Source organism: Crocodylus siamensis, chromosome 6 (assembly GCF_052110815.1).
Source record: "Crocodylus siamensis isolate JL-2025a chromosome 6, ASM5211081v1, whole genome shotgun sequence".
Lineage (NCBI taxonomy): Eukaryota > Metazoa > Chordata > Crocodylia > Crocodylidae > Crocodylus > Crocodylus siamensis.
The window spans coordinates 2777148-2803697 of NC_143400.1; the positions used below are offsets into that span (position 1 = coordinate 2777148).

A 26550-nucleotide genomic window follows, 5' to 3' on the forward strand; every position below is an offset into this window, starting at 1 on the left:
CCCCATCAGACACGCCAGAGCAGTGTATGAAAAGCAGCTTTTATTGGGAGGAAGAACAGGCAGGTGTGGGCCCGGCCCCCAGGCCTGGGCAGGCCTATGCCAGACCCCCATAAATAGGGCAAGCACTACAGGAGGGCAGAGGTAAGGCTCATCCCAGCTGGAGCCCAGGGACACAACCAGAGGAATGGGCTTGTGCATCAGCTCACGAGACCTGAAGGAGACATGGAGAGAGAAGGTGGATGTAGGAGACCCTGGAGCACCACCCCCCAGGAGCCCCCACCTGCAAAAGACTGCAGCCCCTTGGTAAGCAGAGCCTGACCCACAGGCACCGACTCTTAGGAGCATCAGTCTGTGCCGGTACACAGGGATAGGGGCAGACAGGGAGAAATGCAGCTAGGGACGAGACTCACCCAGATAGTCGTCCATGAGGGAGCCGATGGCAAACTGCAAAGCAGGACACAAGTGTGAGCACCGCGTATGCCCCCCATCCCTTCCTGCAGCCTGGAACTAGAGCCCCCATGCTACCACCCTGCTGGCACCGGGACAGCCCCACAACTCCTTCCCACCCAGCTGCTCCAGGCCCACAGCTGGGAACCCAGCTCCAGCCCTGCAGAAAGAGGCAGGCAGGACTCACAATGTCATTCTTATCCACTCGGGTTCCCACGATTTTCAGCCGGATCTCGTCGTCCTGCTGGATCACGATGTCCTGCAGACATGTGGAGCCCAGGTGAGACTCATTTCTGCACCCCGCTTCCCCATCCCCAACCCCCAACACCACAGCAGCCCCTGCCGTCTCCTCCACAGGGGAGAAGGGCTTCAATGATATTAATGTCTCTCATCACTAAGATGCCATTTGCAACCAGCTTGTCCCTCTCTTTTCTGGTTTCAGAAGTTTTTTGAAGGAGCCTGGATGATTTTACAGATGAATAAAAAGTGAGGCACAGGCAGGGGGAAAGTGACAGGGCCAAGGCCACTCAGCAGAACAGCAGCAGAGCCTAAAGCAGACATGCCCTGCCCCAGCCTTCGTCCCAAGAAATCTCGTGTACTGGAAAACAGCCACTCTCCTTCCCTTGCCCTGCTCTGAGGCACCCCCCAGCCCCTACCTGAGTTTTTACCCCACCTCCCCAGTGCCCCCCAATGCTGCCAGGTGACCCCAGGCAGCATCGTCAGCCCCAGCTCACCTCATCCACTGTTTTATAGCAGGGAGGGTTGGAATTGGGGTCAAACTCCATCTCAGAGGGGATGGACTAGGGAGAGAAGGACAGTCAGCTGTGGTAGGCTCCCAGGTCTCACCTGAGCCTCCCAGGCCAGAGGCAGCCCCCAGCCCCCTCCCCAGGCAGCACTTACATGGCGGGAGATGAAGCAAGACATGGGCCCAATCTCAGTGAAGAGCCCGACCTGCGGGAAGAGGAGGTAGAGAAGCTGTGAGGGCCAGGGCGAGAGTCCTGGGTCTGGGCAGTGCAGGAGCAAGGAACGTAGGGATCTTGGATGTGGCATCTTACGGTGGCCGTATGTCTGTTTGCCCGCCCGCCCACCCGGCGCACCGTGCTGCTCAGCCTCGCCGCTTGGGACTCCTACCCCACCAGCCAGGACCAGCCCACAGAACCTGGCGCCGTTCCAGCCAAAATGGGACATCTTGGTCACTCTAGTCCTGGGGAACAGAGGCAGCAGCTTCCACAGCCCCCCACATCCCGAGACAGACAGTGCAGGGCTGCAGCCCCCTCCACACCAGGGCTTACACCAGAGGCTTTCCTGTGCCCCTCCGGCCCCTCACCTTGTTGACCTGGGTCACCACTGCATCCACCACCTCCCCTTTAAAGGGCCGGAAGACGATGGCCTTGTACTTGACGGGGTAGAGCACAAAGCCACGGCCCGGCTGGATGACGCCTGCCCCGATGTTGTCGATGGTGGTAACGGCAATGACGAAGCCGTACCTGCAGGGGAGGGAACGGGGGGGGCCACCGGTCTCGTTACGGCATTAGATCACGCTGAGACCGCCCGCCAACCTGTCCCAGCTCCCTGTTCTCCCCCTAACCCAGCCCGGCCTGGCCCCCCACTCACTTGCCCGTGCAGGTGCCCTCCACCTCGGTGAAGAGCTTCTGCTTCACGGTGTTGAGCAGGTTGGGCCCGAAGTAGCGGGGGTGCAGCAGGATCTCGTGCTCCAGGGAGATCTGTTGGGGCAGGACATGAGGGGGAGGGTCACAAACCGCCAGAGGGGCTGGGACAGGCCCCCCTCCCCCCACCAATTCCCCTCCTTCCCCAGGACTGCCCCCCCATCAACCCCGTCCCCCCAGGACTGCCCTGTCAACCATTCTCCCTCCCCATCAGCCCTCCTTCTGCTACCTTCCCACTGTCCACCCCCCCAGGTAAACCCCCGTCCCCAAGGCTGGGCAGTAGTGCATGCCGGGAAGCCTGACTGTGCTGGGGGGTCTCCCTGGGGGGAGGGGATCCGCAGTGTCCCAGCCCGGGGGGCGGGGGGTCCCCCCACTCACGTGGTAAAACATTCTCCCGAATCCGGACGTCTCCGGACCGGAAAGAACCCGTAACACCGCCCTTGTCCCTGATTGGCCGCCGCCCCGCGGGAGCACCGCCCCGCCCCGCCCCTTGGTCCATAACAGAACCCCTACGGGAACTAATTGCGCATGCGCCCAGCCGAGCCACAGGGAACCGTAGCACATGCGCACTCGGCGCAAAGGCAGGCTGGCTGCGCGGCCGCCATGACTGCAGAGGCACCCAATAGCGCCTGCGCGCGGCGGGCACCAGGGGGCGCTGCGGAGACCCCGGCAGGGGCAGGGCCCGGGGCTGTGATTGATAGCGCGAGGGGTGGGGCGTAGGCGATGATTGACAGGGCCACAGTGGCATCAAAATTTGCTTTATTGTCGCTCTGATTACAAAAATAAACTCTGGAAAGTGACAACTGCAATGCACAGGCTCCCCCGCTTCTCCCCCCCAGGCCACCCCCCAAGCCCACTACCCCCACTCCTCCCCCCGCAATGTCCCAGCTGCAAAGCCCCCCAACCCCACTGCAACCCCCTGCAGGGTGCAGCCCCCCCATCCTCCAGCCACGTGGGAGCGGTCCGGATCCACGGACCCTCCCAGCTCTGGCCCTGGGTTTGCTCCCTGGGGAGGGCTGCATCCTGGCTTCCATCCCCTCGCACCCCCAAGGCACAGCCCCTATGTACAAAGCCCCCTGTCCCCCCATCCCCCCACAGGTCACCCCCAGCGCCAGCCACTCGGCCCAGCTTTGAATCCCCTTGCCTCACATCAGTACCCCCCCCCAACCCAGGACACAGCCCCCCACCGGGCTCAGTGCAAACTGGCAGAGGCACCATGCCCCCGCAATGCCATGCAATCCAGCAAAGCAGCCCCCTGCCCACCCCGTCCCACCTTCCCACCACAGGGCCCTAGTCCTGATTAGCCCTGACCTCTGGTTCAGCCCTGATTCTTCCTGCCTCAGCCCATGACCCACCCCCCAAAACAATGCCCATTGCCCCTGCTGCCCTGAGCACAACCCTCACAAGACCCCTCGCCTCCCCCCAGCCAGGGAGAGGGCATCAGACCCTGAGATTCCAGTCCAGAGACCCCCTGGCCATGGCTGCAGCCATGGGGTGCCTGGCACTGGGCAGCTACTGCTGCCCCTTCTTTGGCTAAGAGGGTCCCAGCCCTCCCCAGGTGGGGGGGTGGGAGCCACCTGGTATCCCCGGCTGTCCAAGGCAGTCCAGGTGAGGAGGGTGGGGGTCCCAGGCTCTCCCCCACCCTCAGCGGGTGCTGCCATCAGTGCCTGGCAGCACAGCGGGGCGTGAGGCTGAGCGGCTCTGTGTAGGGAGATTCCCAGTCCCGGTTGAACACGGCGGCCAGCTGCTCCCGCAGGGAGGGCCCGGGTGTCCCCGGCTCGGCTGCGCTCTGATTCACAACCAGGCCCACGCCTGCGGTGTTGATGAAGTAATCCTCCGACCAGTTTGAGGTGCCTACAGGGAGTGGGGGGGAACCAGTGATACTTGGGATTGGTGGGGGCTCAGCGCACCAGAGAGGTCCCCAAAAAAAGGTGGAACCCAGGTGTCCAGGCTCCCAGCTCCCCCCTGCTCCAAGCCCCCACCCCCACTTCCTTCCCAGGGTTGGGGAGACACCAGGTGTCTATGCCTCCAACCCCCTCCCAGCACCAGTGCCCGGGCTCACCGATGTAGGCCACGCGGTCGGTGACCATGTACTTGTTGTGGTTGACGCGGGCGAAGGGGATTTGCTTCTGCTGCTCCGTGGCCGGGACAACGAAGAGTTTCTGCAGCAGAGGTGGGGGGAGCGGTAGTATCACCCCCTACCCCAAACCTCCCCCCCAGCTTTGAAGTGACCCCTGCCCCCCCCCGAGCTGGGATCCTCTCCTGCAGCTCCAGGACTCACCACCTCGATGGGGCAGCCCAGGGGCTCCCGGTGGAGGACGAGCAGCGACTCCAGGAAGGGGAACATGGCACGGTCAGAGTGAGGCCAGCAGCTGGCCAGGAGCCGCACATGTACCCCCCGACCGCATGCTGCCTCCCGCAGCGCCTCATCCAGCACTGGCCAGAACCTGCAGGCAGCCGGCGCTGGTCACATGGAGAGGCAGGGACCTCTGGGAGTTGCATCCAGCCCAAACCCCTGCCCCACGCAGGACCAGCCTGGTCCAAGCCAGACCCTGTGAACTCACTTATGGGCACAGTAATGCAATCACCTCCAACCCAACCACCCGAGCCTGCCCAAGGGGAAACCAGGGGTCTGTCTGCCAACATCCTGCTGCTGTGAGGGGGTGTTAAATATGCCTCAAAGTCCCCAGGGCGCATACTACTGAGGAAGGCAACACCCCGCCCACCCCCTCCCCAGTCCGTACTAATCTGACCGATGAAGACTTCTTCCTGCCCCCTGTACAGCATCAGTTTGACCCTGAGCAGGGGGCAAGACCCTCCAGCCAGGAGGCTCTGGGTTGAGTCCCAGCAGAAGCATTGGCACAGCCCAGTCACTGCTGCGGAAGGGGGAGAAATCTTGACGCAGGGGAAAAATTCCCTCCCAGCCCCACGTGGCAGCCAGCAAAACCCCGAGGCCTGGAGATCACAGGCATCGCTGCTCCTAGACTTCCCCCAGCCAGTGCTGGTCTAGTCCACGGCTACCTCTTGGGGGTGCAGAAGGTGCACTGGGGTACGTAGTCCATCACGGCAACATGGATGAAAGCCTGAGCGTCCGCAATGGTCTCCAGGATAGCCTCGAGGTCAGGGGTGCGGCCGGCAGAGCACAGGGCCGGTGGCGCACTCTGGGGTTGGGTACAGACGGTGTCAGAGCCAGGGCAGCGAGGTCACCTGGGCTCCCCCCACCCCTCCTCCCACACCCCCTGGGGCACTCACAGAGAGGAACAGCTGTGTGGGGACACCGTTGAGCTGCAACTTCAGGGGCCGGCGGAGGCTGGACAAGGCAGCCAGCTCGGAGGGCCAGGCTGCAGGCAGGGGGGTGCCTGGTCCCCCCAGTGCCCGGTAGGTGCCAAAGATGCGGGCCAGATCGCTGGCCACACAGCTGCAGTTGTAGAGTACAGCGCCCAGCTCCTTCACCTGCAGGCAGGAAGGTGAGGTGAAGGTGAGCGTGTGGCTCCCTGGTCCTGGTCCCTGAGGCCTGGCTGCACCCGCAGCCCCTGCCCCATCCCAGCATCTAGCCCCCAGTGCCTGGCTACAGCCCCCTCCCCAAGACCCAGCCCCCCTCACCATGTTCCCATGTGCCCCAAGCCAGCTCACTCCCAGCACACGAATGTGTACAGCCCCTGCATGTGCACCTGCCCGTGCACCCCCACGGTACCTGTGTGAGCGAGCGCCAGTCCATGTTGGCGCTGCCGACATAGACATGCTTGTCATCCACCACCCAGAACTTGGAGTGCAGCACCCCGCCTGTCAACCGCTTCATTTCCACATAGCTCACGTTAGCCCCTTGTGGGGGAAAGGAAGGTGAAATGGACGTCAGGGAGCTGGAAGCCCCCCTGTCCCCAGCCTACGGGGGACTCAGGCAGCTCCAGCAAGGCCGGAGCAGGGCCCTGGTTCCCTCCTAGCCCCTGAGCAGCATCTACCTTTGCTGGCCAGGTCCTGGGTGTCCGCATTCGACTCCTGGGGGCTGTTCACAGCCACATTCAGCTGCACCCCACGGGCAGGCAGGCCCCGTAGCTGCTCAAACACCTCCTTGCCCTGCAGGGAGCACCAGGAGCAGGTCGGGGTCAGCACCACTGCCCCTTCACCCCTCAGCAGTGTCCTGTCCCCTGCCCCTGCCCCAAGCCTGACCTGCCAAGCAGAGGTCTCCCTCTCTGACATATCTGAGTCCCGCAGGGTGAGGTAGAAGGCAGCGATGTCCACGCTACTGTTAGCTTGGCCCAGTAGGTCCATCCAGGCCTGGTGCACAGCAAGGGGCCGGGGGCTGCCAGATGGGTAGTCCAGGCCCTTGGGGAGGCTTTCCACCAGCATGGCACTGCCGTGGCCACAGAGAGAGACCAGGTCAGAGGCAGGTGAGGGTCACAGGGTGCCTGGCTGCCGCCCCACCAGCCTTCTTACCTGCACTCCTGGCTGCAAGCCACCTCGGGCTCAGCCCCCCAGCTCTGAACCAGTGACCACTGGCTCATGAGCCCCAGGGCCAAGACAGAGCTGCCTTGCTCCCACAGGTACCAGCTGGCTACACCAAGCAGAACTGGGAGGGCCAACAGACAGCACCAGGTAGAGAAGAAACGCTGCAGGGAAGTGGGGAGAAGAGAGTAGACTTCAGTACGGAGCACTAGGAGCCACGTGAGGCCCCTTGTGAGCCCCCATGACCCAACCTGCACCTGCCCCTTCCCTTACCAGGCTGCGCTTCCCAGGGCTGCTCCGCATCCCACCAGGCACCTGCCGCCCAGCCAAGCTCATCTCTGCCCCACGTGGTGGCCTGGGAGCATTGATGGCTGCACCCCCGGGGAACCAGAGAGCTGTGCCCTGCACCCTGGGCACGTGGCTGGTCACAGCACCTTGCCGCCGGGGAGCTGCGACCTCCGGGGCTGGGGCCAGGGCAGGGGCCAGGGCTGAGGCCGTCTCCAGCACCCGCAGCCGGGCTCTCCCATCTTGCACCACCTGCCAGTCTGGGCGCGGCTCCTGCAGTGAGAGGCACCACTCAGAGGGGGCCAAGCTGGGAGGCAGCCCCCCCACATCCAGCCCCGCAGGGAGAACAGTGTCCCCCGACCCCTAAACTTAGGGTGTGGGGGTAGAGAGAAACCAGGAACTCCAGATTCATGGGCTTCACCCAGCACACTGCCAAGGGGCACCGGCTATGATTCAGCCCCAGGCTGGGGCACTCAGGGAGCATCTGACCAAGGATGTTGGGATGATGGAGCCCCTCACCTGGGCAGCCTTGGCACTGTCGCCGGGGCCTGGAGTGGGCTCTGCCTTGTCCTCACCCTCCGCAGGCACCTGTAGCCTCTCCAGCCTCACGTAGGGTGGCAAGCAGGGCTCCCGCCGCCCACCGCTCCTCTGGGACAGGCCCCTCTTCACAGCGCTGCGGGTCTCCTTGTCCTTGAGCTGCGGCAGTGGCGGCTCCCGGGCCAGCGTGGGCAGGGGCTCCAGGGTCAGCGGAGCAGGGGGGTTGTTGGCTGGCGGGGCCCAGGTGGGCGCCAGGGGCAGGCGGTGGGCTCGGATGCTCTCCCGGGGCTGAAGGGGGAGCGGGAAGCTCTGGCCATCGGCTTTAGGCTGCTCCAGGGGCACCTAGAAGGAGAGAGGGGAAATCTCAGCTGAACCCAAGAGCCCTTGTGCTGGGGGAGAGCATGGCCCCCACAGGCCCCTCAATGCGGCCCCCTGGAAATGGGGGGAAAAGGGATCACATGATAGGACACCAGCCTGACTAAGTGGGGCCTGCTGGGAAGGCAGCAAAGGACTCGGTAGCAGGAGCTGCGAGAAGTCCTGCTAAGCAGAAAGAAGTGGGGGAGAGCAGGGAGGGGCATTTCAGACCCAGAAAGGGGGGCCTCCTCTGCTTGTGCCACATGGGGCCCAGGCAGGCCAGATGCTGGCTGGGTGGGGGGCTGCACTGGCCCCAGCAGGGAGGGGGAGCACTGCTGGGTCCTTCCCCAGCCCCTCCCACCTTCCTGCAAGAGCCAGGTGTTTCCTGCCAGACTTTTATCTTCCCCGCCAGCTGCCTCTCACTGCCGGGGCTGGGGAGCAAGTCATGGCTTCTGAGAGGGGCAAGAGCCGGGGGGGGGAGGCAGGGGCCAGGGGAGCTTCGCCCCAGTCTCATCCACCTGATGACAGAACTGCCGGCTGTGCCCTACCTGATGCTCCGTGACCACGTTCCCGGCTGGCATCGGCACCCAGCCTTCATCCTGGGCATGTACAGAGCCTGGCGCACCAAGGTGCTGGCTCATGGTGGTGGCAGGTCTTCCCGTTCCCCAGTGGCACCCCCCCCAGATGTGGTCGCAATCTGCCAGGAGCCAGGCAGGGTCTCCAGCCTCGGCCGGGACGAGGGAAAACCCACAACCTTGTTGCGGCAGTGACCAGCAGGGCAGGGCAGGACTTCCCCTGCCAGGCTTCCTGCCCCCCTCCTCCCCCGGGGCCGTGCCCCGCGCTCACCGCGAGCGGCAGCTCTGCTGTCTCCTGCTGCCGGCGGCGGGAAGACCTGCGCAGCGGCGTCCCAGCCGGCTCCTTCTTCTTCATGCCGGCTGCAGTCGGGGCGGGGGCGGGGGGCAGGGGCCACAGCCAGGCTCGGGCTGCAGGGAGGGGAGAGGAGAGGTCGCGTCAGGCTTGCCCAGACGTTGGGATTCAAACCGCCCGGAAGGGTTGAAACGACAGCCAGCAATTGGGTGCCGCCCGCGGCACCCGACCCCTAGCGGCAGGCAGCGCCCTCGCAGCGCGGCCCCCTGCCCGGCGGGCACCTGGGCACCCGCCCTGCCCTGGCTGGCCCTCCCCCACCCCTCACCTTGTTGCTCCTCCTGCCTTTGCCCCTCCCCTGTCCCTTTTGCCCCCCCATGCTCCTTCTCTCCCTCTCTGCTCCTCTCCTCACCCTTTTTGCCCCACCCTCACCCTTTTGCCTCCCAACCCTATTGCCCCACCCCTCACCGCATCTGCCCCACCCCTCACCGCATTTGCCCCCTCTAGCCCCAGCCCTCCCCTTTTTTGCCCCTCCCCTCCTCCTTTTGCCCCCGCCCAACTTTTGCCCCCACCCCCTTCTGCCCCACCTGCTCCTCCTCTGTCCCCCTCCCTTGCCCCTTTTGCCCCCTACCCAGTTGCTCCTCCTCCGACCCTTTTGCCCCTCCCACCTCCTGCCCCGCCCCCCCGGCTGCCATGGAGACCGACGTCCCGCCCCAGCCCCGGGGATTTGCGCCAGGAGAGTTCGTCAATCAGAGGAAGGGGACTCTGGGAATGACAGCAGCAGCGACCAATCCATGACCAGAGCGCGGGCACCGGGTGTCACCTGAGAACCAATCGGAAGGGGGGAGGGTTGAGCAATAGGGGCCAAAGGCCAATTAGAGAACAGGGGCGGGGTCCCCGAGCAAGGCCGCTCGGGAGAGGGCCGCGAAGAGTGAGCCAATTACCGGGGGTCGCACCTGAGCGACATGTCCGTTCAGCCAATCACGATGGGTGGGCTGGAGAATGACAGGGCATGGCAGCCAATCGGAAGCGGAGGAGGCGGGGCAGCGTCGAGGGGACCGTCCGCCAATCGGGCAGCAGGGGGAGGGCCCGTCCAGGCCGCTGCTTTGTGGTGAGTGGGGACGGGGGAACCCGGGAACCGGGGCGGCCCGGAGCCCCGGAACCGGCTCGCGGGGCCCACCCCCGGAACCGGAACCGGCCCGCAGACCCCGCCCCAGCCGGAACCGGGCCCAAGCCCCGCCCCCAGGCTGGGGTGCTATGGGGGCGCCCCCCATAGACTGGGGCTCCCGGGGCGAGGGCGCACCAGGCCTGGGGGGGCAGGGTGTCATGGGGGGGTGTCACGGGGTGCAGCTGCCTGGGTACGGGGCTCATGACCCCTGGGGTGGTGGGGCGCCATGGGGGTGCAGATGCTTGGGTATGGGGGTCAGACCCCGGGGCAGGGACTATAGGGAGGGGGGCGTGTCATGGGGTGCAAGTGCCTGGATACAGGGGTCATGACCCCCGGGGTGGTGGCTGCAGGGAGGGGGGTGTGGCAGGGTGCAGATGCCTGGGGAGCGGGGCACAGAGGGGCTGGCACTGACCCTGCGTCTCCTCCTCTCCCCCCGCAGGGCGATGCCCGGAGCTGCCTGAGGGGCCGCGGCCGGGGCCGGCGCCGGCATGGAGTTCCCGGAGCACGGGCGGCAGCTGCTGCAGAGCCTGCGGGAGCAGCGCCGCCAGGGCTTCCTGTGCGACTGCACGGTGCAGGTGGGGGGCGCGCAGTTCCGGGCCCACCGGGCCGTGCTGGCTGCCTGCAGCCCCTTCTTCCACATGTTCTACCGCGAGCGCCTGGACGCCCGCGACCTGGCCCGCGTCAATGGCGACATCGTCACGGCCGCCGCCTTCGGCCTCCTGCTCGACTTCATGTACCAGGGCACGCTGGCCTTCGAGGCTGCGCCCGTGGAGGACGTGCTGGCTGCTGCCAGCTACCTGCACATGAACGATGTGGTCAAGGTCTGCAAGAAGCGGCTGCAGGCCCGGGCGCTGGCCGAGGCCGATAGCACTAAGCGGGAGGACGATGCTGAGGCCCTACCCAGCACCTCCAAGGCGGTGGTGGCGCTGCCGCCCTGTCCTGAGGCCCCGCTTGGCCCCAAAGCTGGCCCCTGTGAGAAGGCCGAGCCCCTGGCACCTGCTGCGGATGTGGCTGACACCACGCAGCCCGGCATGGAGGGCGATTCCCCCCACGGGGCCCCGGCTGCCCCTGACATCTCCCTGTCCAGCCCCAGTAGCTCCACAGAAACCCTGCCCCACGGCTACTTGCCCCCTGCAGGTGCCATGGCTGGGCTGGCGGCCGAGCCACGGGCTGGGGGCACGGACAGCTTCTACCCACCAGGGCCCGTCAAAGTGAAAGTGGAGGCTATCGTCATCTCGGACGAGGAGCCGGATGTGGCTGAGCCACGGAGCCTGGAGAGCCTCTTCCCACGCGAGACGGGCCCAGGCGGGGGCTGTGGGCGCCATGCCGAGGCCTTTGAGGAGCCAGCGGGGCTAGAGGAGGCATCACCTGAAGCCGGATTCCTGGCACCGGAGACGCTGCCGCCATATCACATGATGTCGGTGCCAGGCAGCCAGGCCTACCCTGGGCTGGTGACGCCGCCCCTGGCAGAGCCCATGTACCTGCCCGAGTATGAAGCGCACAGTGGTTTTGGGCTGTTTGCTGAGGACGTGCCGACTTGCAAGACCTGCGGCAAGACCTTCTCGTGCTCCTACACACTGCGGCGCCACGCCACCGTGCACACCCGCGAGCGCCCCTACGAGTGCCGCTACTGTCTGCGCAGCTACACGCAGTCCGGGGACCTCTACCGCCACATTCGCAAGGCCCACAACGAGGACCTGGCTGCCAAGCGCTGCAAACAGGACCTGGACAACCCTTCCTAGGGCCGGGCCAGAGTCCCCTGCTGCAGGGGGCTGGGGCTGGAAAGTCGCAGGACTCTGCTCCCCCCAGCTGTGGGGTGAGGGGACCCCTGTGCTGAGCACTCAACCCACCCACCGTCTTCCAGCCCCAACCAGATGGGGATGGGGCCAGTCCCAGGGCCTGACATGCCGCTGGCTCCTGTACATAGTTTGAATACAGCTGCCTCCCCAGGACCCACTTGAACTTGACCCCAGTGGGGTGTGGGGGAGTGTTCATGTGCTCGTGGCTGGTTAGTGCTGTCCTTAGTTGTGGCTCTTGAAGAGGGTGGGAATGGGGTCTTAAGACCCCAACCCAAAGTAGCTGCCCCATGTCTGAGCCCTACAGGGGGTCTGGTTTCTGTGAGCCCGCCCTGGCCTGGATGCATGTCTGGCATTCACCGCTGCAGCAGGCTGGGACTGGGGAGGGGGGAAAACCATGGCTGGGACTCGAGGTCTGTAGTAAAGCCAGCACTGAGCTCTCCTACTCTCTGCGCCTTGCTCTCTCCTGCGCCGCCTGCCTCCTGCTCAGGCCCAAGCCTTATCCCCAGGCTGCTGGGACAGGACAGGGCACTGCTCAGGCACCATCAAGCTGAGCACTGTGGGACATGGGGTGGAGCCAGGTCCTGCCTGCATTATCTATGTGCATGTATACCCCTCAGTACTGGAGACAGTGTTTCACCCATGGCCTGGGTGGGTTGGGGAAGGAAGGGTGTGGGTCACTTCCCAACCGTATACCTATTTCTGTCCCTACTCCCCTCCCCCCGAGCTCTATCTAGGCCACCTAGGTGGGGGTTGCCTCAAGCCTTAGGCCATAACCCACTGGGCCCTGGTCTAGGCACGGAAGACAGGGTCGGGGCAGGTCACGAGGGACTTTGCCTTCCCCAAGTTTCCTGTGGATGCACATCCCAAATTGTGGCCCCCTTCCCTCCCACCAGGCATCCAGAAGCCTTTACAGACTCAGGAACAGGAGCCTGGGTCCGGGAGAGCCAGGACACCCTGTGCCACACTGATCCCACAAGTAGCGGAGCTGGTGCTTTCCCTTCCCACTGCTCCTGCTGCATCCCTGTTCTGACCCCATGCAGTTAGTCCTCTGCTCTGTGCAGTTCCCCATCCACCCTCCCCTGGGGCAGGAGATGTGTGCACGTGTGTGCAGAGGGAGACTCGGGTGCAGCGGGAAGGAGAGGGCAGTGCTCTCCCCGTGCGGGACCCCACCCAGCCTCACGGCGGGGTGCAGCAGTGGATCTGTGCAATGAGAAGGGGCAAGTCTGAGGCACGCCCCATGGGAACATCCAAGAGCCACCCACATGGGCAGCCTGCTCCAGAGTCACTCCAGCCTGGCACAGCACCAAGCAGGGTCCTTGCAGCGTCTATGCGGCTCCAGCCAGACTCAGCACCCGAGCCACGGCCCCGCTGCGCCAAAGACCTCCTGCGAGGCGTAGGTCACGTAGAGGAAGCCGTCGGGGTCCCGGCTCCGGGCGTACACCTCGGCCATGGTGAGGGAGGCACTGATCAGGCTCCGGTTGCCTTCCACCAGGAAGTAGAAGGACTGGGCAGCACTTAGTGCCATGCGGTTCCTGTGGAGGGGGGCACGGTTATGGGGCCCCTCCCGAGCAGTCCTGTGCCCCCAGCCCCACCAACCAGGGACCGCCCTAGGAAGGCACCCGTAAGCTGGCTTAGGGACGCTTGGGGCGGGGGGAATGCGCCTCACCGGATGATGGCCACAAACTGCCCCATGGTCAGCTCCTGCGGCACCAGGAACTTGGTCCTGTCCAGGACGGGCAGCGCTTTCTCCCTGGGGTAGCGCTCCAGGATCACCTGGGGCAGAAAGCAGGAGTCACCCCCGGGGCCGGGCCAGCCCAGCCCCCCAGTCCTGCCCTGCAGCCCAGCCCCCCCGGCTCTCACTCACGGGCAGCTTGTTGGGGAACTTGGCTCGCACGGCCGCCACTTCGCGCTGCCTCGAGGCTGTGGGAGAGGGACCAGGACCGGGCCGTCACGGCCAAGAGGCAGGGGGCGGCCCCCCCAGACCCCCGCCCCGCCCCGCCCCCAGCCCCCGCCCCGCACCGAAGCTCTTGCGCTGCTTGAAGGCTCCGCGGCGCTCGTGCGGGGACATCGCGGCGACGCCGCCCCCGGGCTCCGCGCGCCTATATGGGGCCGGGCTCCGCCCCCGCAGCCGGGGCAGCCAATGGCGCGGCGGGGAGGCGGGCCCGAGAATTGCCCCCTGCCCCGGCCGGGGGTGGGAATTGTGCCCCCGGCTCCTTAACCCCTCCCTGGGCGGCCCCGCCCCGCCCCGCTCCGCCCCGCGCCCGGAGCAGCCCCGGCCCCTTTGTCTGCGCCGCGGCCCCGGAGCCCCATGTCCCGCCGCGGCGCCGCGCCCCGGGCCGGCAGCGACCGGGGCCGCGTGGGGGAGCGGCTGCAGGCCAGCCTGGCCGGGCTGCTGGAGCTCGAGCTGCTGCGGGACACGCAGCGCGGGGCCGTGGCCGGAGCCCTGGGCCGGGCGGCGCCGCAGGTGAGCGCGGGGCGCCGTGCAGCGCCGAGCACCGCGGCGGGCCCCGGCCCGGCCCGGCCCGGCCCGGCCGCCGCGACTCGGGGGCAGCGCCCGGCGCTGCGGGTGGCGGGCTGACCCCACTGCGGGGCACCGCGGGGGGGGGCTGTCCCCGGGCGGAGGGGTCGCGCCGCTCCCCGCGCTCTGGGGGGCGGCGCCTCCGGCACCCCGCTGGTGCTTGCGCGGGGCCGGCTCCGGGGGAACAATTCACCTGTTGTTAGTGGCACCGGCTTCCTGCGCCTCCCCCTGCGGCCAGATGGCCGGGCCGGGCCGGGCCGGGCGCCAGCGGGGCACGGGCAGGTGGTGGCAGCGCGGGCAGAGCCTGGCCCGGCTCCCAGGTGAGCTGCACGCGCGCGCGGCCCCCCGTGGGGCAGGAGCAGGAGCAGGGATTGTGCGACCCCCCAACCTCTTCCCAGTGCCGGTCAGCCTGGCTGGGGTGGGGGGCTCCTGAGTCAGCCCCGTGGGGTCAAGGTGCAGCCAGCTCTGGGGAGGGAAGCGTGCGGCCTCAGGCCCACCCTGCCTGCCCAGCCCCCGACACCCGGGACCTCGAGGAGCCCGGGGAGGGGGAGATGGGCCTGCTGCTGACCCCCTTCGCTCCTTCCCTGCAGGCCAAGGACCCGGCGCCCCCGGCTCAGCTGGACCGGAGCCGCTCGGATGACCTGCTGGAGGCCTCAGAGGCCGATTCCCGGCCCAGCTCTGGTACGTTTGGGGCCGTGGGCTTCCCCCGCCAGCCTCCGACGGGCAGGGCCAGGCTGGGTCCTGGCTGCCTGTGTGGGGGCAGGTAGGGGGGTTTGGGGCTCGGGCGCGGGCAGCGAGCCCGGCCTTGCTCAGCCACCGGCTCCCCACAGGCTTCTACGAGACCAGCGAGATGGGCTCCCTGTCCGACTCGTGCTCCTCGGTGCTCAGCGACGGCGCCGGCAGCCGCGGGTCCCTGTCGTGGCTGCCCGGCCCGCGGCCCCGCTCCATGGACGAGGCGGCCACCCGCATCCTGGACCTCCAGCTGCGGCGTCTGATGGCTGCCGGTGCCCCGGCTCGGAGGCCGGTCTCCACAGGTAAACGCGGCCCCCCGGGATCTGCCTGTGGGGGCGGCTCCTGGTCCCCCAGACAGCTCCGAGTGGCATGCAGCTGGGGGCCCATTGCGGACTCAGCTGGTCCCTCCCCAGCAAGGGGCGTTCGTGGGTGCTGGAGAGACCCCGGGCAGGGGCAGGGGAAACCTCCCAGGTCGTGCTGGGATTCCCTCTGGACCCCAATGCAGCCACTGGTGGGGGGACCCAAAGCCAAGGGGAAAGGCCCTCCAGATCTCTGGCTGTGACCCCAGCCTGGCCCCTGTAGCCACAGGAGGGGGGAAATTCCCTCTCAGACCCCAGCCCCCTCTGCTCTGTGCTCACCCCCCCGCCCCCCCCGCCCTCCCTGCAGGTGACCTGGACTTCCTGCTGAGCCTGGGTGAGCTGGGGCCCCGGTGCCGGCCCTACAAGTGCGACCTGGTGTCCCGTAGCACCAGCGAGATCTACTGCTACCCCAGCCCACTGCACGCCGTGGCCCTGCAGAGCCCCCTCTTCACTAGCGGGCTGTCCCGGGACCCCTCCCAGGAGGACCTGAGGGAGGAGAAGGCCATGCCTGCAGCCCGGCACCAGCCAGCCCTGTCGGAGGAGCAGCGCCGGGCCCGGCTTGAGCGCTACATCTCCAAGCTGGTGCTGCGGTATCGGTGCCGGGCAGCTGAGCCCACCAAGAGCCAGGCGCCGACCTCAGTCTGCAGCTCCCCACCCGGCGCTGGCCCCACACCTGGCTGGAAGCTTCGCCGGCGTATCTCCACCTGTTCCCACCTGCGCTCCCCCGAGGCCCCCGCCGCAACTTCGCTGGGCTCCCTCCTGGAGCAACTCTCGCTAGGGCCAGAGCCAGAGAGCTCCAGCATGCCAGCGTGCCAGCCTGAGGCCCTTGCCAGGGGCCAGGGGGCCAGGGAACGGCTGTACCGGGGCAAGCACGCCTCGCGGGAGCTGGTGCGGGCGGCCGAGGGGCCGGAGCGTGGCTGGCTGGGGCCACGGGAGCTGCTGCGGCGGCTCAGCCTGCGGCGCCGGAGAGAGGGCAGCCATCGCTGCGGCTCGGAGAGCAGCGTGTGCCCAGCTGCCCCCGGCCGCCCCAAGTGGGCGTCTGTGCTGGAGATCTCCTCTGGCCGGGCTGCGGAGCCCTGCTTGCCCCCACGCCGCCGGCCGCTGGCCCTGTCCACGGACTCCTGCTTCCTGGGGAGTGGCAGCACCTGCAGCCTGGGCGAGGAGGACGCCGGCAGCCTGGCTGAGGAGTGGCGCCTGCCGGGCTCAGGCAGGGCCCTAACGCTCCGCGCTGGCGACCTGGGCGGCACCAAGCTGCACCGAGCTCGCTCCCTCAAGGAGCTCAAGAGGATGGTGCGCCTCTCACTGCGCCCTGCGGCTCACAAGGGCTCCAAGTGACTCAGGCACAGGCGCCTCCAGCCCTTCCCCTGCCTGGACTGGGCCCCCAGCCCTGCATGCTGGGGCCGTGAACCCCAAGACACCAGCTTTCGCTCTCCTTTCTCTGGGAACAATAAAAGCTACAATGCAGCCTCTGCCTCTTCCGGAGCAGGGAAGGGACTGGACTGGGGGCTAGGGCTGGCGTGCTAAGGCAAGGTGCTGAGGGTATGATGCCCTGGCAGGGAGCCCAGATGCCTTCCCCCTCTGCCCGGGCAGCAACCCCTTGTGCCAGCCTGGTGCTGGAGCACCTGGGAACAGGGGCGTTGGCAGGCAGTTGTTTGCCCAGAGGAAGAGCAAACAGGCAGTGTTTGTTTAAGGAGAAGGGAAGAGGATGCAGCCTTTAGCAGGCTGCATGAAGACACCCACTCCCCGGAGCAGGCGGGCTCCAGCTTGGGATTTCAGCCTGGCACTGGAGGGATCCTTACCGAGATGAGGGAGCTGGCAGCCGGGGGATGCTCCCTGTCTGGCTGGGCTGGGGTCAGGACAGGGTAGGGGGAGGTCAGGTCTTGGGATGCCAGGCATAGCTCAGACCCCGGGAATTAGTTGCTAGGGCAACGAGGCAGCCCAGCCATGGTCACCCTGGAAACGAGAGGCCGATGGCAGGGACCTCCGGGGCTCTCTTGCAAGCCTCTGGGGCTGGGGGGGGGGGGGGCAGGAAAGGCATCCACACTCAGCAGGCAGGGAGGCAGGCAGATGTGCTCCTTTATGGAGGGGTTGACCAAGCCAGCCACCCAGCCCGCAGTCCTGGTCCCGGCTGAGCTCTCGGTCGCTGCCCAGCCCCAGAGACCATCCGGGCCCAGAAAGCAGCCCACCCTGCGGGGAAGAGAGTCTTTGCCACCTGTCCAGGGCATCCCCGAGGGACCCCATAGGTCTCTTACAGCCAATGAGGCTGGTCCTGAGGCAGCTGCAGGACCCCGGTGTCTTCAACGGGGTGTGGGTCGGGAGCGGCTCTAGCCAAACATGCCCAGGTAGAGCTGCTTCTCCTTCTGGTGGTAGGTGCTCAGCTGTGACTCTGTGAGCTGCAGGTAGCGCTGCACGTTGGTGTCTGTGGAGCGGGAGACACAGAGACAGGACAGGCTGAAGCATGAGGCACGGTCCCTTCCTGCACCCAGTGCCCCCTCCATGCCCCAGCCTCCCTGCCACCCCCCGAGAGGGCTCCCTGCCACCCTTGCACTTAGCTCAGGGCCCCGCTTTAGCTCTGACAAGCCCCAGGTTCCTCCCTCTTGCCCTGTGCCCCCAACAGCCTCACCAGCGCTCACCCCGGGGCTGCCGCCGCGTGGCCTCAGCAAGGTAGCGCCGCGCCCGGTCGTAGTCCCGCAGGTGGTAGGTGGCCACGCCGGCGCGGTACAGGGCCTTGGCATTCTCGGGCTGCTTCTCCAGCACCTTGAGGCTGTACTCCTTCACCCGCTCATAGTTCACCGGCTCCATGTGGAGGAGACAGGCTGCAGGATACATGGGGCCGTGGTGGTGTGAGGGAGCCGCGGGCCGGCGTCCCAGGAGGCTGGCGGGGGCCAGCCTTGGTCGGGGGCAGAGGGAGGGATGGGAGAGGCCGTCTCACCCGCCAGGTTGTTGTAGCAGTCGGCCTGGGTGGCCTGCAGGGCCTGCTCCTGCTCCGGCGCAGCCCGCGGGCCTTGCGAGCCGAACGCCCGCAGCGGGCAGGGCACGCTGGGGTCCAGCCCGCGCAGCTGCAGCAGTGCCCGGTGGTAGCGGCGCACGGCGTCCCGGAAGCACCCCTCCTTGTAGCACCGGTTCCCCTCCTCCTTGAAGCGCTGGGCTTCCCGCAGCCGGAGCTCCACGGCCTCCCTCGGCGAGGCCTGCGGGCGCAGAGGGGAGCAGCTGGGGCCGGGGGTGCTTGAGCGCTGCCCGGAGAGGGGCTCAGGAGCCCGGCTCCGAGCCACGGGCCCAGGCCGGCTGCCCGCCCCGCCACCCCGGGGCGCCGAGCCGGCCGCCCTACCCTACCTGCGCCGCCGCCATCCGGGCTCCGCCGCGGCGCGCCTGACCTGGAAGCGCAAGCGGCGGCGGGGGGCAGGGCTCCCGGGCTCCATGTGACCGGGGGCGGCGGCGGGGGGGCAGCCCCCCGCCGCCCGTTTCCTCACTGCGGCCTCAGCTCAGAGAGGCGGGAACCGTTTCCCCCGGGAAGGAAATACCGGACTGCGGCTCCGGGCGGATTTTGTCGCCTGCCCTGCTCCTGCCGGCAGGAGGACGGAAGCAAACTCGTCAGCTTCTTGGTTTTTGCCTGGTTTGTCCCGGTTTTTTAGGATCGAGTCACCTTGCACGTGTTTCGGGCTCCGGTCTGCCAGCGCAGATCCAGCCTAGGACAGCATCGAGCTGTTTTGTTTCGCTGTAGAGCAGCCGCTGCGGATCCGTGGTACGACACATTAACGGGTCGACTGCGGTGGTTTTATACAGCAAACAGTTGCTGGCCGTCCTGAAGGCTGAAATTAAAAATTTGCTGGTGGTACTGAAGGTTGTGTCGCTTTAAATTGGCAGTGCGCAATCTCTCAGAGTTTGGGAACCGCTTGGAGAAAAAGAAACTAGAAGCTGGAGAGAAAGCCGTGCTGGGTTGTACGCCAGGGTGCCCCACGCCGTCTGCACCCACCGTGCAAGTCCTAGATTCACCCGGGACCAGAATCACAGAAAACGAGGGTTGAAGGGACCTCCGGAGGTCACATCTAGTCCAACCCCCTGTTCAAAGCAGGACCAGCCCCAGCTCCATCATCCCAGCCACGGCTTTGAAGGTCTTCAAAACCTCCCTGGATGGACAGTCCGTCACCTCTCTGGGCAGCCTCTTCCAGTCTTTTACTACCTTCCTAGTGAAAAAGTTCCTCCTAATATCTAACCTAAAGTTCCCTTGCTGCAACTTGAAAGCGGCCCAGAAGTGGAAGTTTTCTCTGCACTGGGAGGATTTGCTATGAGCTTCCCTTGGGAAATTAACCCCTCCCTAGCTGTGCTGGATGTAGAGGGGCCCCGATGTCAGGCAGCAAAGAGATGGGGGATGGGACAGAGCAGAGTGGTCTTTCCTGACATAAGGAGCTGGGAGTTTTGTCTCGCAGCTTTTAATGCTGTTAGTGCCACCAAAAATAAGAACATAAGCCCTGCCATGGGCTGGGCCGCCCCGAGGTCCATCTGACTCAGCTCCCTTCCAGAGAGCGGAGGCTGGAAGGGAGAGTGAACAGGGTCTGACCTCTCCCACTTGCAGCCTCCAGCATCGAGGGTCCAGGCAGGAGGCCGTGCCCCTCGCTACTGTGCTCCACAGCTACCGATGACCCCTTGCTCCAAGAATGTCAATCGGGCTGAACGTTCAGCTTCTACCATGTCTGGTGGCAATGAGTCCCACACCTGAATTCCACGCTGGGTGAAAAAACTTCCTTGTGTTAGTTTTAAATTTACAGCCTACTAGCTGCATGCTGTGACCCCTCATTCTTGTGTTGTAAAAGAAAGTCAGTAATAAATCCCTAGCGACTTTCTCATCATTTATTATTTTGTAAACACTTATTGTTGGCTTAGAAATGGTATTTCTAATGGTCCCCCCTCAAGCATCTTTTCTAAACTGACCAGGCCTGGCTGAATTAGTCTGTCCTCAGAGGGAAGCCCCTCCAGAGCTCAATTTATCCTTGTTGCTGTTGCATTATGAAGACAGGATCCTTTCAAAAGTAGAAAACCCATCAGTGCTTAGCTGGCACCAGTAGATATAAAACATCGAGCGGGGAAACAGAAAAGAACCACAAGTTCTTGCCAAAGTTGCAGATCTCCTTAGTTCAGTGATTCTCAGCCAGGGTGCCCTGAGATCCTCGTACAAGTGCCACATAATATTAGCACTGTTAAGTGTGCCAATGCTTGCATATAGTTCACAAAGGAAACTCAAGGATGATTTCAAAGAGGAATCAATAGTGTCTAAGCCATGTCTGACCTGTCGTGATCTGAGTTCTTTCATAGTTTCATAGTTTCTAGGGTCGGAAGGGACCTGAGTAGATCATCTAGTCCGACCCCTCACCATGGCAGGAAAGAGTACTGGGGTCAAATGACCCCAGCAAGGTGTTCATCCAGCCTCCTCTTAAAGCCCCCCAGGGTAGGAGCCTGCACCACTTCTCTTGGAAGTTGGTTCCAGCTCCTGGCCGCCCTGACCGTGAAGTCGCACCTCCTGATATCCAGCCTAAATCTATCCTCTGCCAGCTTGTGACCGTTATTCCTAGTCACTCCTGGTTGTGCTCGGGGGAACAGTGACTCCCCCAACGCCTGCTGGTCCCCCCTGACTAGTTTGTAACAGGCCACTAGATCCCCCTCAGCCTTGTCTTGTGGAGGCTGAACAGGTTCAGGTCCCGTCACCTCCCCTCGTAGGGCTTGCCCTGCTGTCCCCTGACCATGCGAGTGGCCTCCTCTGGACCCTCTCCATGCTGTCGACATCCCTCTTGAAGTGCAGCACCCAGACCTGGATGCAGTACTCCAGCTGCGGCCTGACCAGTGCCGCATAGAGGGGGGGGATCACCTCCTTGGACCTGCTCGAGATGCATCTGTGGATGCAGGACAAGGTGCGGTCGGCCTTCCTGACTGCTTCGCCACACTGCCGGCCCATGTTCATCTTGGAGTCAATGATGACTCCAAGATCCTTTTCCACCTCTGTGCTGACAAGAAGGGAGTTCCCCAGCCTGTAGGTATGGTGCCGGTTGTTCCTCCCCAGGTGCATCACTTCACACGTGTCAGTGTTGAATCCCATCCTATTCTCATCCGCCCACCCCTGTAACCCATCTAGGTCTGATTGTAGCCTATTGCTCCCTTCTAGCGTGCCCACATCTCCCCACATCTTAGCGTCATCGGCAAATTTGCACAGGTGCTTTTTACCCCCTCGTCCAAGTCGCTGATGAAGATGTTGAACAGTGCGGGCCCGAGGACCGAGCCCTGGGGGCCCCACTGCCAGGTTGAAAATGACCCATCCACCACCATTCTCTGGGTGCAGCCCTGCAGCCAGTTGGCGACACATCTGACTGTGTGGGGGTCGACACCACAGCCCCCAGTTCCTTAATCAGAACGGGGTGAGAGACAGTGTCGAAAGCCTTCCGGAAGTCCAGGAAGATGATGTCCACTGCTACCCCTGCGTCTAATGATTTGGTGATCTGATCATAGAAGGCCACCAGGTTGGTCTGACAGGACCTGCCACTGATGAACCCGTGTTGGTTGCCCCTAAACATGAAATCCCCAGCTGGCCCCTCCTGGATGTGTGCCAGAATAATTTTCTCGAACAGCTTGCCTAGGATCAAGGTAAGACTGACTGGCCTAGTTTCCTGGGTCCTCCTTCCTCCCCTTTTTGAAGATGGGAACCACGTTGGCCCTCTTCCAGTCCTCTGGCACCACACCAGAGCACCATGAGTGCTTGTAAAGCCATGCCGGGGTCCTGCAATGACCTCAGCCAATTCCTATAGTACTCTAGGGCGGAGATCATCTGAACCGGCTGACTTGAATACGCCCAGTCCCTCCAGAAGCTCCCTAACTAGTTCCTCACTAGCCCTTGGCCTAGGTGTGCCTCCCCTGGCTTTGCAAAGAAAAGAGTTGTTCTAGTATTTTTTTGGAGTCCAAGCATGAATGAAAGCTGGCCTGGGCTCTAATACGGGGTGATTCAAGTCTAATAAGGGGGTCCTAGCGTCTAACAGAGTTGAGAACCACTGCCTTAGTTCAATGAGGTAGTAACAGTGCTGCTGCTGCGACCACACATCCTGGAAATAACAATACAGGACCCAAGATCCAGCAATCCCAGTGTCTTCTCTCTGATGCTGGCCAGCACAAAGAGTGTGATGTATCTTTGTGTGATACTGCACAAAGAGCCTCACAGGCACAGATGTCTGATAATCTGCCCCCACCTCAGATCTCAGCCTCGTCTCCAGCAGACAAGCACTGTCTAAAGCCCCAAGGCAGGGGGGTCAATACCCCTTCCCTTCCAGGCCTTGTGCTGCCATTATTGGCAATAACTGAGATATCCATGTGAAAGCCAAGTTGGAATCTCACTGAACGACCAGCCTCAGAGAAAAACACATTTTTCTCAAGGTCATTGTGGATCAAATCACCCTGCTTTCCATCCTTCTCTGACAGTTTGTATCCAAGTGCATCTCTGAATGGTCAGCAGGAGGCTCAGAAATTGGCAGAAGACCCTGCTGCTGCTGCACTTTCTATTTGGGAAAAGCACGTTTCTGTTCATGTAACATGCAGGGAAAACACCACCTGCGAATGCTGCAGGAAAGAGGTCTCAGCCGGGGAAAACACATGAAGGCCCATTCTTGATTTAAGCTGCGGCATAGGGAATTTCCATCTCTGGTACTTTCTTCCATGGGAAATGAGTGGATTCACGGAAACACAATTCCGTACAAGACAGACCTGCCCCTGTTACTGATGGGGACTTACATGTTATGATACTCTTCTCTTCAACCATCAGAATTAGAAATGTGCTCTGGCTTTTACATGAAAGTGGAGACCCTGATACAACCACAGGCCCTCAGGAATTTAGGCTTAAAGAAAAACACCAGAGTTGCATCTCTGAGTTAGGAAATGTCTTGTTCCTTCAACAAAATGACAGTCAACTTAAACATCCCTTTGCTTGTTTGCTTGCTTTTGTTACGCATTGTACCTAAGTGCAGCAAGATGCATTTGACTGTTTGCTGTGCCTTGGGCACAGCATTGTTATTTTAGGGCTTATTTGGCCAAACTTCACAACACTTCTATTTGCAAACCAAAACAGGGCTGAAAGCTGCAGGACCTCAAACTCTGGTGCTGCAGTAGCATTTGACAGAACAAGGAGCAATGGTGTCAGGTTGCAGCAAGGGAAGTTGAGGTTGGATATTAGGAAAATCTTTCTTGCTAGGAGGGTAGCAAAGCACTGGAACGGTTTATCCAGAGAGGTGGTGGACTCTCCATCCTTGGAGGTTTTGCAGACTCAGCTAGACGAAGCCTTGGCTGGGATGATGTAGCTGGAGCTGGTCCTGCTCTGAGCAGGGGGTTGCACTAGATGTGACCTCCTTGTAGTAGTAAGGGTTAGCTCCCTTACTAAAGAGTGATGTCATGCACAGGAAGTGTTGGGTTGACCATTTTGGGTTCAGGGGTTGTTACAATAAAGGCTTGATGAGAAAAAGAGTCTCCCTCCCTCTTTCTATGATCCAAAGTAACTCATGGTGTCAGCAACGGCTGAATCCTGCCACCAATGGGGAATTGGACAGGTGATGCCCAAAGCGTGGGGCAGACTCCAGCAGCAGCTGAACTGAGTGCAGAGCAGAGCTGGGGGGGATGCCTGTACCTGCGGCAGAGCCCAGTGCAGTGCTGAGGCTGGCTACAGAGACCACGCAGACACTCATAGCTGCACCACCAGAACAGTTTGACTGCCAATCCCCTGGAATGGGGCCTTGATAGAGCAGGCGTTTTAATCGCACCAGGGAAGTGTCAGGTCTGGACAAAGAGTCGGAAGCTTATCAAGTGAGTACTCTACTGTAAGGGAGATCAAGTGGATGAAATCTTGCCACCACTGCCTCTTACAGAGGCAGAGAAAAAGCAATATGCCACAGTGATGGAAGCACTAACGGATCATTTCCTGGGCAAAAGAAATGTGATTTATGAACGAGCTCAATTCAGTCTCAGTAAACAGGAGCCTTCAGAGCCTGTGGACAAATTCATCACCTCTCTGTATATGCTGGCTGAATCCTGCCAATATGGGGCGCTTAAGGAGGAGCTTATTAGGGACCGCTTAGTTGCGGGGCTTCATGATGTAGAGCTCTCACAAAGATGACAGCTGGACCCCGATTTAATGCTCCAGAAGGCTATCATGCAGGCTCGCCAATCAGAGCTAGTTTAACAGCAGCAGAGAGAAATCAGGAGTGGTTCTCAGTCCTGTCAGGCATTAGTTCGTAGGGATGCAATGCACACTGGAAAGAAACTACAACCAAATCCAAAAAGAGCTGACAGGCACAAGCAACACAGGTAGTGGTGTAACCAGCGCCCGGAGTGGCAAACAAGTGGGAAAGGAGGCTGATGCCACAGGTGTGGGCAAACCCCAGGTTACAGTTGTGTTCAGCACCCTGCTATGGAAGAGATATGTTGGTGATGCAAACAGAAAGGTCACTATGCTTCAGTTTGTCGCTCCACATCTTCGAAGTCATAGAACAGAAGATTGCACAGTACTTTTAGATGAAGTTACTGAGTCTTCACCAGATCCAGGAGTCTGGATGACAGAAATTGAGCTCAATGGACAGCCAATGCCATTTAAAATCAACACCAGAGCAGCAGGCTCAGCTATCCCTGATTCTCACTATAGCCCACATTGGGATGGGATTCTTCTTACTCCCACTAAACAGCTATGGGGACCAGGAAACACTACCTGTAAAGTACTAGGATCCTTTAACGCAAAGATGACACTGAAGCGAAGATGTATAGACCAGAAAGTCTATGTGATTGGTAATCTTGCTGTGGCTTTACTTGGTTTGCTGACCACATAGGCACTGCACCTTGTCCATCGACCAGATGAAATAGTGGACCAGAAGTCCTTGGAGCAGTACTATACAACCAAATACTCATGTGTCCTTTCTGGTGTTGGAAAAATGTCAGGTAATCAGATACGCCTAAAAGCTCATGCCATCCCACATGGATTAACTACTCCAAGACGGATACATTTGCCACTAATGGACAAAGTTAAAGAAGAGCTAACACGCATGGAGGAAATGGGAGTAATTACAAAACACTCCTTGGTGTTCTGGGATGGGGGTTGTGCCAAAAGATGGATATGTGTTGACCTCACATGGCTGAACAATACATGTGCAGAGAAAGACACATTCTTCCTTATGTGGAACACAGCTAGGCTCAACTTATAGGAGCGAAGTTTTCACTGGATTGGATGCTCGGGCAGGTTTCTGCCAGCTTCCTTTAGCTGTTGAATCATCCAAGCTAACAACTTTTATTACTGCATTTGGATGCTACCAATTTAAACAGCTACCTTTCAGAATCTCATCAGCTCCTGAATTGTTCCAGTTTCGGATGTCACAGATATTGGATGGCCTGGAAGGTGTTCTTTGCCAGGCTGATGATATTTTGGCTTTTGGGACCACCAAGGCACAACATGATGCAAGAATGGATGCAACACTCGGAAAACCCCAAGAAACTGGAGTTACGCTTTGTGAAAAGCACAACTTTGCTAGTTCACAGCTCATGTTTGTAGGACATTGGATTACACCACGTGGAATACAACCAGATCCATCAAAAGTTGCAGCCATCGAGGGGTTCTCGGAACCCAAAGATGTCCCAGAATTATGCAGATTTTTAGGCATGGCCACATACTTGGGTTGTTTTGTGGCAAATGTAACAAGAATAACCTTTAAGAGCCCTCTTAAGTGACAAAAGCATATGGCTCTGGGGACCACTACAGGAATCAGCCTTCAACAAGATCAAATCTATACTCAGTTCCTCCCTGATGCTAGCCCAATATAATCCAACAAGAGAAACTTGTATTGCAGCAGATGCTTCATCATACAGGCTTAGCGGGGTGTTACAGCAACATCAGGAAGCGGGCTACTAGGCCCCTATTGCTTTTGTGTCACGAGCGCTTGCACCACCTGAAACTTGAGATGCACAAGTAGAAAAAGAAGCATTACCAGTTACACAGACATATGAGCAACTCAGGACTTTTTTTTGTGGGCTTGACTTTTACTTTACAAACTTATCACAAGCCACTTATGTCTGTTAGGAGACAAACCTCTCGATGAACTTCCATCAAGGATTCAGAGATTTCACCTCAGAATACTGAAATTCACCTATAGTACATATCCCAGGAAGAGAGTTACAAGCAGCTAATGCTCTTTCTAGGACACCATTGCAGACTCCACTGTCTCCAGAAGATCTCTGCCAGAAGCAAGATGTTGCTGTTTATGTGGACCTTATTGTGGATGGGATACCCATGCCTACTTCACTATAAGTGAGAATTCAGGAAGCTCAAGAAGCTGATTCCTCTTGCCAAAAGATCAAGAAATACTGCTTGAAA

General features: G+C 61.8%; 6 protein-coding genes across 9 annotated transcripts; 2 read left to right on the forward strand and 4 right to left on the reverse strand.

Annotated features, from left to right (window-relative positions):
- Window positions 1-25: 25 nt before the first annotated feature.
- POLR2G (RNA polymerase II subunit G) lies at window positions 26-2625 on the reverse strand. The gene is made up of 8 exons (XM_090053281.1): window positions 2493-2625; window positions 2062-2171; window positions 1775-1934; window positions 1348-1398; window positions 1182-1247; window positions 635-706; window positions 411-444; window positions 26-211 (listed from the first exon to the last, which is right to left on the reverse strand). Exons 1-8 carry the CDS (start codon window positions 2502-2504, stop codon window positions 198-200), a joined length of 519 nt encoding a protein of 172 aa, XP_089909407.1. The 5' UTR covers window positions 2505-2625; the 3' UTR covers window positions 26-197.
- Window positions 2626-3381: 756 nt separating this feature from the next.
- Window positions 3382-9692, reverse strand: LOC149860438 (5'-3' exonuclease PLD3-like). Of its 3 annotated transcripts, XM_090052253.1 has the most exons (14): window positions 9554-9692; window positions 9266-9420; window positions 8580-8716; window positions 7362-7721; window positions 6831-7115; window positions 6549-6721; window positions 6282-6465; window positions 6074-6188; window positions 5809-5936; window positions 5367-5567; window positions 5136-5275; window positions 4396-4561; window positions 4177-4276; window positions 3383-3968 (listed from the first exon to the last, which is right to left on the reverse strand). In XM_090052253.1, exons 3-14 carry the CDS (start codon window positions 8661-8663, stop codon window positions 3775-3777), a joined length of 2130 nt encoding a protein of 709 aa, XP_089908379.1. In that variant the 5' UTR covers window positions 8664-8716; window positions 9266-9420; window positions 9554-9692; the 3' UTR covers window positions 3383-3774. The 3 variants fall into 3 exon arrangements, with proteins under 3 accessions (XP_089908377.1, XP_089908379.1, XP_089908380.1); XM_090052251.1 differs by lacking the exons at window positions 8580-8716; window positions 9266-9420; window positions 9554-9692 and adding an exon at window positions 8282-8550 and having other exon boundaries at window positions 3382-3968; XM_090052254.1 differs by lacking the exons at window positions 9266-9420; window positions 9554-9692 and having other exon boundaries at window positions 8580-8910.
- Window positions 9595-12006, forward strand: ZBTB3 (zinc finger and BTB domain containing 3). Its single transcript, XM_090052256.1, has 2 exons — window positions 9595-9708; window positions 10205-12006. Exon 2 carries the CDS (start codon window positions 10254-10256, stop codon window positions 11505-11507), a length of 1254 nt encoding a protein of 417 aa, XP_089908382.1. The 5' UTR covers window positions 9595-9708; window positions 10205-10253; the 3' UTR covers window positions 11508-12006.
- Window positions 12007-12153: 147 nt separating this feature from the next.
- Window positions 12154-13660, reverse strand: LOC149860440 (microtubule-associated protein 1 light chain 3 gamma-like). The gene is made up of 4 exons (XM_090052257.1): window positions 13584-13660; window positions 13429-13484; window positions 13231-13337; window positions 12154-13096 (listed from the first exon to the last, which is right to left on the reverse strand). Exons 1-4 carry the CDS (start codon window positions 13630-13632, stop codon window positions 12910-12912), a joined length of 399 nt encoding a protein of 132 aa, XP_089908383.1. The 5' UTR covers window positions 13633-13660; the 3' UTR covers window positions 12154-12909.
- Window positions 13661-13782: 122 nt separating this feature from the next.
- On the forward strand, window positions 13783-16638 carry LOC149860441 (uncharacterized). Its single transcript, XM_090052255.1, has 4 exons — window positions 13783-14028; window positions 14673-14763; window positions 14913-15116; window positions 15481-16638. Exons 1-4 carry the CDS (start codon window positions 13873-13875, stop codon window positions 16506-16508), a joined length of 1479 nt encoding a protein of 492 aa, XP_089908381.1. The 5' UTR covers window positions 13783-13872; the 3' UTR covers window positions 16509-16638.
- Window positions 16639-17235: 597 nt separating this feature from the next.
- On the reverse strand, window positions 17236-20014 carry TTC9C (tetratricopeptide repeat domain 9C). Of its 2 annotated transcripts, none has more exons than XM_090051798.1 (4): window positions 18507-20014; window positions 18106-18361; window positions 17807-17989; window positions 17236-17592 (listed from the first exon to the last, which is right to left on the reverse strand). In XM_090051798.1, the coding sequence occupies exons 1-4, from the start codon at window positions 18519-18521 to the stop codon at window positions 17498-17500; spliced, it is 549 nt and encodes a 182-aa protein (XP_089907924.1). In that variant the 5' UTR covers window positions 18522-20014; the 3' UTR covers window positions 17236-17497. The 2 variants fall into 2 exon arrangements, with proteins under 2 accessions (XP_089907924.1, XP_089907925.1); XM_090051799.1 differs by having other exon boundaries at window positions 17797-17989.
- Between the last annotated feature and the right edge of the window lie 6536 nt (window positions 20015-26550).

Bases quoted from the DNA above. Each gene is read 5' to 3' on its own strand.
- ZBTB3 (XM_090052256.1), top strand. From the start codon at position 10,254: ATGGAGTTCCCGGAGCACGGGCGGCAGCTGCTGCAGAGCCTGCGGGAG.
- LOC149860438 (XM_090052251.1), bottom strand. From the start codon at position 8,374: ATGAGCCAGCACCTTGGTGCGCCAGGCTCTGTACATGCCCAGGATGAA. The intron at 7,722-8,281 runs GTAGGGCACAGC...CTCTCCTTCTAG, and splicing joins ACGTGGTCACGGAGCATCAG to GTGCCCCTGGAGCAGCCTAA. The intron at 5,568-5,808 runs GTACCGTGGGGG...TCCTGCCTGCAG, and splicing joins ACTGGCGCTCGCTCACACAG to GTGAAGGAGCTGGGCGCTGT.
- LOC149860441 (XM_090052255.1), top strand. From the start codon at position 13,873: ATGTCCCGCCGCGGCGCCGCGCCCCGGGCCGGCAGCGACCGGGGCCGC. The intron at 14,029-14,672 runs GTGAGCGCGGGG...CCTTCCCTGCAG, and splicing joins TGGGCCGGGCGGCGCCGCAG to GCCAAGGACCCGGCGCCCCC. The intron at 14,764-14,912 runs GTACGTTTGGGG...GGCTCCCCACAG, and splicing joins CGATTCCCGGCCCAGCTCTG to GCTTCTACGAGACCAGCGAG.
- POLR2G (XM_090053281.1), bottom strand. The intron at 1,399-1,774 runs GTGAGGGGCCGG...CTCTTCCCGCAG, and splicing joins TGGTGACCCAGGTCAACAAG to GTCGGGCTCTTCACTGAGAT. The intron at 707-1,181 runs GTGAGCTGGGGC...ACATGTCTGCAG, and splicing joins GCTATAAAACAGTGGATGAG to GACATCGTGATCCAGCAGGA.
- TTC9C (XM_090051798.1), bottom strand. The intron at 17,990-18,105 runs GTGAGACGGCCT...TGTATCCTGCAG, and splicing joins CTGCTACAACAACCTGGCGG to CCTGTCTCCTCCACATGGAG. The intron at 17,593-17,806 runs GTGAGCGCTGGT...CCCGCTCCACAG, and splicing joins CACGCGGCGGCAGCCCCGGG to ACACCAACGTGCAGCGCTAC.
- LOC149860440 (XM_090052257.1), bottom strand. From the start codon at position 13,632: ATGTCCCCGCACGAGCGCCGCGGAGCCTTCAAGCAGCGCAAGAGCTTC. The intron at 13,338-13,428 runs GTGAGTGAGAGC...TTTCTGCCCCAG, and splicing joins AGTTCCCCAACAAGCTGCCC to GTGATCCTGGAGCGCTACCC. The intron at 13,097-13,230 runs GTGAGGCGCATT...CCCCCTCCACAG, and splicing joins CAGTTTGTGGCCATCATCCG to GAACCGCATGGCACTAAGTG.